At 28.5% G+C, this 7,263-nt stretch overlaps 1 protein-coding gene across 1 annotated transcript; it reads right to left on the bottom strand.

The window, feature by feature from the left end:
- Nucleotides 1–718: 718 nt before the first annotated feature.
- LOC115883433 (exocyst complex component 6-like) lies at nucleotides 719–7,259 on the bottom strand (the record flags this gene model as incomplete). Its single annotated transcript, XM_030901794.1, has 11 exons — nucleotides 719–885; nucleotides 1,452–1,583; nucleotides 1,639–1,825; nucleotides 1,881–2,022; nucleotides 2,085–2,322; nucleotides 3,891–4,082; nucleotides 4,142–4,320; nucleotides 4,389–4,595; nucleotides 6,728–6,895; nucleotides 6,952–7,130; nucleotides 7,192–7,259. Coding segments are annotated over 10 exons (1,675 nt in total), but the record flags the coding sequence as incomplete, so codon positions are not given.
- Nucleotides 7,260–7,263: the final 4 nt, after the last annotated feature.

The raw sequence follows: 7,263 nt of genomic DNA on the forward strand, positions 1-7,263 counted from the left end.
CAATCCTTTTTTATAATTAAAATCAAAAACTAATGCAGAAGTCAAATTTCATCTAAATCAATTGATAACAAAAATGTTTGTAAACTTTATCTGTGGTATAGTCATGAATAATATAATAACACATGTTTATCTCTTCTAACCAACCGGAAATTGATATCAAATCACATTTTGCCTCTGCTTTTACTGAATTTCGATATCGTTTCATTTACATTGTTTTGTATTAATTAGAATAATTTAAATGCTATCAACAATATGATAGCATAATGTAATATGTAAATAATACATTAATTTTACAGTATATTAAACATGCAATATATTAGGATTTAAAGCAAATTAAATTTAGTATGTTTTTGTTATAATTTTCGTCAAATTATAAACACCGATTAAGCACAGACAGAAAGACTGTCAAAGCTATAGCTTGTAGTCTCTAGAAAATCTATAGGGTTGAGGCATTTTCTCCGATGGTGCCACCATCGGAGAATATCGTAAACAACTAGAATACCCAAATACACGGGCTTAAAAAGCGAGAATACGAAAATTTAATAAAAATTATTTTTTTTTTATGTTTTTTTGTTATCAGGTAGTAATTCAAAATAAAAAATAAAAAATTAAATATTTTGATATTTCTAGAAGGTCTAACTTGTACTATAATTTATTACTCTAGCTAAAAATTTTCACCATCATATTTTTGACAAAAGTTGAGCTCCAGACACCGATATTAGTTTTCGTCTATCTCCTATAGAAAAGGGTGTTTCCATTTAAAAGCGTCGAATTTTACCCACCCTGTACATTGCAAAATACTGGCGGGTAGTGCTACTGCTCAGTAGTTGGGGTGGGGAGCGAACCATACAGTGACCAGCTTGTCGTCAAACATGTACTAGTATCCTGAAACAAAGTATATTGTTACAAAAGTTATAGTCTAAGAGCTACCAGCGTTTTCGAGAAAGTGTTTGAAGAGAGTAATAAGTTCTCTTTAATAAATATTTTGTTATGCTCTCTGGAACAGCGTGTGAGTCGTCTGGCTGCCGATAGACGTTGTGTTCACTACTGCGCATTGAAAGAAGCTCTTTTTTTTAGTCCGTTAAATTCTAGCATTGAATATAAATCGAACAAGTCTCCATAGCGCGGCGCGAAAACGGTCCGCCTATAAAGCGAGAAGTCCCGAGTTCGATACTGGCTCGGGGTAAACTTTTCTTTATTTTATTTTCGTTTATGTTCTGATAGTAGAGTATCAAATAATTGTTTTTTTCTAATCACCAAAGTTAGTTAATACTATTTACTTAAAATATCTTAAAATATGATTTTATTTTTTTTAAATTTTATACCCTGTAACGGACAAACGAAGCATTTTTGTATAGAGGTAAATAATTGTGTCCAATGATATTTTGATTGCAAAAACACGCAGTAGTTCTATGTCCAGGGAATATTGGTACACCCTGTATTTTTATTACCTAAGAAAAACCAGCAACTACTTCACTGACAACTGTTTCAACTGCTTCAGCACAGTCTCCAAAAGCTTTTTCTTATCCCTTTCATTCTTATTCAGCACAGTAAATATATTCTTCCTATCACCTTCCTTTAACCTACAAAATATTTTTATTTAAACACAGCTCTAGATTTTTTTTGGAGAAAACATACTTTTCCAGTAATACTATAGCAATATCAGGCTGAAATTTTTTGTACTTGCTGGTTTCTTGAGCATAATCGTGAAAATACGTAGGCCAGTCCCAAGTAATGAACAAATCTAATAATTCTCTGAGTTTGGCAAAGTATGCAAGCAATTCGTCTTGCTGTAAACCTTTCACAGGCTCAGATGCAGCAAATTCTAGAAAATAAATAATTTTATTCAATTAAAACAACTTTAAAAATATTTTTTTTACGTTCACACTGTAGTAAATCTAAGTTCAATTGATTCAGAGCACCCATAGATATTTGCCTGATCTCTGTATTCATCAACATAGCAAACATGGACTTTGCTATATGCTCACAAGCCGATCTACAAGCAACCTGCGCTACTTCGGGCTAAAAAAAATAAAAAACTCTATTTTACTTATAATAATTTAAAAAAAGTGGGGTTAAGTTACCGGTAGGTGTGTGAAACTATGAAAAGTAGTCTGTAAAAACGCTATAATGTCTGATATAAAGCTGGAGGCGTGTCCTTTAGGTTCTACTAGGGTCCAGTCGTACGTTTCCAGTTCTAGGAATTCGTTAAGTTTTTGGCGCAGTTTTTCGCTGATTTGCCTCACTGCGTCCTCTCTGGCTACTCGGAACATGCCATACTGGCCTTGGATGGTGCCCACTGTGGCACCTCGACTTTCCTCGCTTGGAAAAATATTCAAAAATCAGGTTAAAAATATTGGTAAAATTAAGTTAAAAATGTTTAAAAATCAAGTTAAAAATATGTATTCGAAAATCAAGTTAAAAATATGTTTCGACGTAGCTTGGCCGTTGTCCCAATATGTATCAAAAATTAAGTTAAAAATATTCAATTAAATAATATATAAAATATAAAATATAATAGTGCAATATAAATAATATATACAATATAAAATTAAATTAAAAGTGTTTAAAAATCAAGTTAAACGTATGAATTCGAAAATCAAGTTAAAATATTCAAAAATTAAGTTAAATATATTCAAAAATCAAGTTAAAGTATTCAAAAATTAAGTTTAAAATACACAAAAAATCAACGAAAATAGGTAGCTCGGCCGTTGTCCCAATATGTATTCAAAAACAAAGTTAAAAATTAATATTCAAAAATCAGTTTAAAAATATTGGAAAAAGTATGTTAAAAATGTTTAAAAATCATGTTAAAAATATGTATTCGAAAATCAATATATTAAATGAATTTGAAAAATATTCAAAAAATCAAGTTAAAAAATATGCATTAGAAAATCACGTTAAAATATTAAAAATTAAGTTAAAAATATTCAAAAAATTAAGTTAAATATTAAATGAAGCTGTAAAATATGCAAAAAATCAAGTTAAAAAATATGTATTCGAAAATCAAGTTAAAATATTTAAAAATTAAGTTAAAAATATTCAAAAAATCAAGTTAAATATTAAATGAAGCTGTAAAATATGCAAAAAATCAAGTTAAAAAATATGTATTCGAACATCAAGTTAAAATATTCAAAAATTAAGTTAAAGATATTCAAAAAAATCAACGGGAATAGGTGTTTCGTTCAATATGTATTCAAAAATTAAGTTAAAAATTAATATTCAAAAATCAGTTTAAAAATATTGGAAAAAGTATGTTAAAAATGTTTAAAAATCATGTTAAAAATGTGTATTCGAAAATCAAAATATTAAATGAATTTGAAAAATAATCAAAAAATCAAGTTAAAAAATATGCATTAGAAAATCACGTTAAAATATTCAAAAATTAAGTTAAAAATATTCAAAAAATCAAGTTAAATATTAAATAAAGCTGTAAAATATGCAAAAAATCAAGTTAAAAAATATGTATTCGAAAATAAGTTAAAATATTTAAAAATTAAGTTAAAAATATTCAAAAAATCAAGTTAAATATTAAATGAAGCTGCAAAATATGCAAAAAATCAAGTTAAAAAATATGTATTCGAAAAGCAAGTTAAAATATTTAAAAATTAAGTTAAAAATATTCAAAAAATCAAGGTAAAAAATATGAATTCGAACATCAAGTTAAAATATTCAAAAATTAAGTTAAAAATGATTAAAAAAATCAACGGGAATAGGTGTTTCGTTCAATATGTATTCAAAAATTAAGTTAAAAATATTCTAAAATCAAGTTAATATATTCAAAAATCAGTTTAAAAATCAAGTTGAAAAATATTCAAAAAATCAAGTTATAAAATATGTATTCGAAAATCAAGTTAAAAATATTCAAAAATATAAAAAATATCCCTTACCCAGTTATATTTGATATAAACTGATCCAAATATACGTTGGCATCTTCTAAATACCCCGTATCAACGATTATTTGTGTTATTTCCTGCAAACCGACATGAGGACTTCTGAATATCGAAGATAGGCAACCGCTAAAGCTTCTAGTGAGCAGGAGATTCATCGATTTTCTGATCATTTCATCCACTTCCACTTGGCTAGAGTTTAAAAAATATACAGAGGGCAAAATAATAATAGAACATTTTTTTTATAAAACCTGAGATTTAAATCTTCAGAAAACTTCAAACAGGCGTAGATAAACTCTTTGACCTGCTGGTAGATTTTGGGTACCATTCTGGAAAATGGAAAACTATACGGAAAAGTGACATCATCAGGCAAATCTCCATCCCATGGAAATGTTAGTAAAACATGCTCAAATTCTTCTTGATTGTGTACCTAAAATACCACAAAATTCATTAAAAAAACTATTTTCTTCCTATAAAAAAAATAAAACATAAACATACATCTATTGGTTGGTAATCTTCTTTGGACAGAATTTCTCTAAAAACTTGAACCCATCTTTGCATAAGAACCTCTGTATAGTGATCTCTTAGCTCTCTTACTAATTCCCAAAGTGGTTTCACAGAATACCCATAATTCCTCAATGTCGTGCAAAACAACATAATTAGATCCTTAATACGTAAAATTAACGTAGCGTCTGTGCAATATGCCTAAAAAAATTGATTTCAAAATATGCAAACTATACCATATAATATCTCAGTTATACAGGGTGATTTTTCAAGTATTTTTAAGAGAAAAAGTTCATATAAGCTTGTATCTTGTAAAATGCTTCGTTTTCGAGATACAGGGTGTGTTTTTGTCTTCAGAGCTACTTCATAAAACGTTTTTAAGAGTAAAAAATAATTTCACAGGCTACTGTGACGCTATTTTTTTCGTCGTTAATACCGTTTTACAAAATAAAAATTACTGAATGTGTCTGTAAGGCCGTCGTTATTTTTGACAAAGCCATACTCCACATACCCTCCAAAAAAGCTTTAATATTACACGTAAAAAATAACTTCAAAGGCTACCATGACACTGTTTTTTTTTCTCGATCATAGAGTTTTACAAAATAAAATGAGTTTTTAATTACTGAATGTGTCTGTAAGGCCCTAGTTATTTTGGACAAAGCATATCCTCAAAAAATACTTTAATATTACACGTTTTTTACACATAAAAAATAACTTCAAAGGCTACCATGACACTGTTTTTTTTCTCGATCATACAGTTTTACAAAACAAAATGAGTTTTTATTTACGTGTCTGTAAAGCCGTCGTTATTTTTGCCAAAGCATATCCTCAAAAAATACTTTAATATTACACGTTTTTTAAACATAAAAAAAATTAAAGGCTACTATGTCACTGTTTTTTTTTCTCGATAATACAATTTTACAAAATAAAATGAGTTTTTATTTACTGAATGTGTCTGTAAGGCCGTCGTTATTTTTGACAAAGCATATCCTCAAAAAATACTTTAATATTACACGTTTTTTAAACATAAAAAAAATTAAAGGCCACTATGTCACTGTTTTTTTTCTCGATAATACAATTTTACAAAATAAAATGAGTTTTTATTTACTGAATGTGTCTGTAAGGCCGTCGTTATTTTTGACAAAGCATATCCTCAAAAAATACTTTAATATTACACGTTTTTTACACATAAAAAATAATTTCAAAGGCTACTATGACACCGTTTTTTCTCTCGATCATACAGTTTTACAAAATAACGTTTTTTACACGAAAAATAAAATTTCAAAGGCTACTATGACACCGTTTTTTTCTCGATCATACAGTTTTACAAAATAACGTTTTTTACACGTAAAAAATAATTCCAAAGGCTACCATGACACTGTTTTTTTTCTCGATCATACAGTTTTACAAAAAAAATAAGTTATTACTTAGTACTGAATGTGTCTGTAAGGTCGTCGTTATTTTTGACAAAGCCATACTCCACATATTCTGAAAAAATGCTTTAATATTACACGTAAAAAATAATTTAAAAGGCTACTATGACACCGTTTTTTTCTCTCGATCATACAGTTTTACAAAATAACGTTTTTTACACGTAAAAAATAATTTCAAATGCTACCATGACACTGTTTTTTTTTCTCGATCATACAGTTTTACAAAATAAAATAAGTTATTACTTAGTACTGAATGTGTCTGTAAGGTCGTCGTTATTTTTGACAAAGCCATACTCCACATATCCTCAAAAAATGCTTTAATATTACACGTAAAAAATAATTTCAATGACTACTCTATGACACCGTTTTTTTCTCAACATCACAGTTTTGCAAATAACGTTTTACATCGTAAAAATAATTTCCTCATGACTGTTCTTTTTTTTTTTTCTCAACAATAGTTTTACAAAATAAAATTGCTATTACGAATTCGAATTTGGCCCTGTGGTGGTCGTCGTTATTTTGGGATAAAAGTTTCAATTCCACATATCCCAAAAAATAATATTTACACGTAAAATAATTTCAATTTCATCACTCTATGCGATAACTCGTTTTTTCCTTGATCATGTTCTTCCATAAAATAACGTTTTAAGCACGTAAAAATAATTTCCGCTACCATGACACTGTTTTTTTTCTCGATCATACAGTTTTACAAAATAAAATAAGTTATAACTTGCTGAATATGTCTGTAAGGCCGTCGTTATTTTTGACAAAGCCATACTCCACATATCCTCAAAAAATGCTTTAATATGACACGTAAAAAATAGTCTCAAAGGCTACTATGACACCGTTTTTTTTTTCTCGATCATACAGTTTTACAGAATAAAATGAATTATTACTTACTGAATGTGTCTGTAAGGCCGTCGTTATTTTTGACAAAGCCATACTCCACATATCCTCCAAAAAAGCTTTGGTAATAAGCCCCCTGCCGGTGTTTAAAACATGATCCTCCAAAATAAAGAACCCTAGCACTGCGTAGATATAGTTTCTATAGCTCTCTTCAGATTCATGCTAAAATATAGACACATTTTTGTAATAAATTAACATTAAAAACATTGTAAATTTACCATATTTGTTGGTGGTTGAAGAACTAACCTAGCTTGTTTAGTTCTTTCTGCCCTGTAGTACGCTTCAAAGTTTGAAACTTTCCCTAAGGCATGAGCTATGTGCAACCCCCTGTATATCGGAGAGAAATCTATCAACTCTTGGGCGCTTAAATCTTCTTCAGAGAAGTTTGTGGTTGAATCTTAAGCAAAAAGATTTTTTTTTTTTTAAAAAAAATTTATAATAAAAATAGAAATACATACCTTGGTTTGTGAGATTTCGCTTTTTTTTTCTACCAATCACTGTAGGATCTGTGGCAAACAATACGTAACTGG

The sequence above is a fragment of the Sitophilus oryzae genome, unplaced genomic scaffold (assembly GCF_002938485.1).
Source record: "Sitophilus oryzae breed Bouriz unplaced genomic scaffold, Soryzae_2.0 scaffold_1902_pilon_pilon, whole genome shotgun sequence".
In the NCBI taxonomy this organism is placed as follows: Eukaryota; Metazoa; Arthropoda; class Insecta; order Coleoptera; family Curculionidae; genus Sitophilus; species Sitophilus oryzae.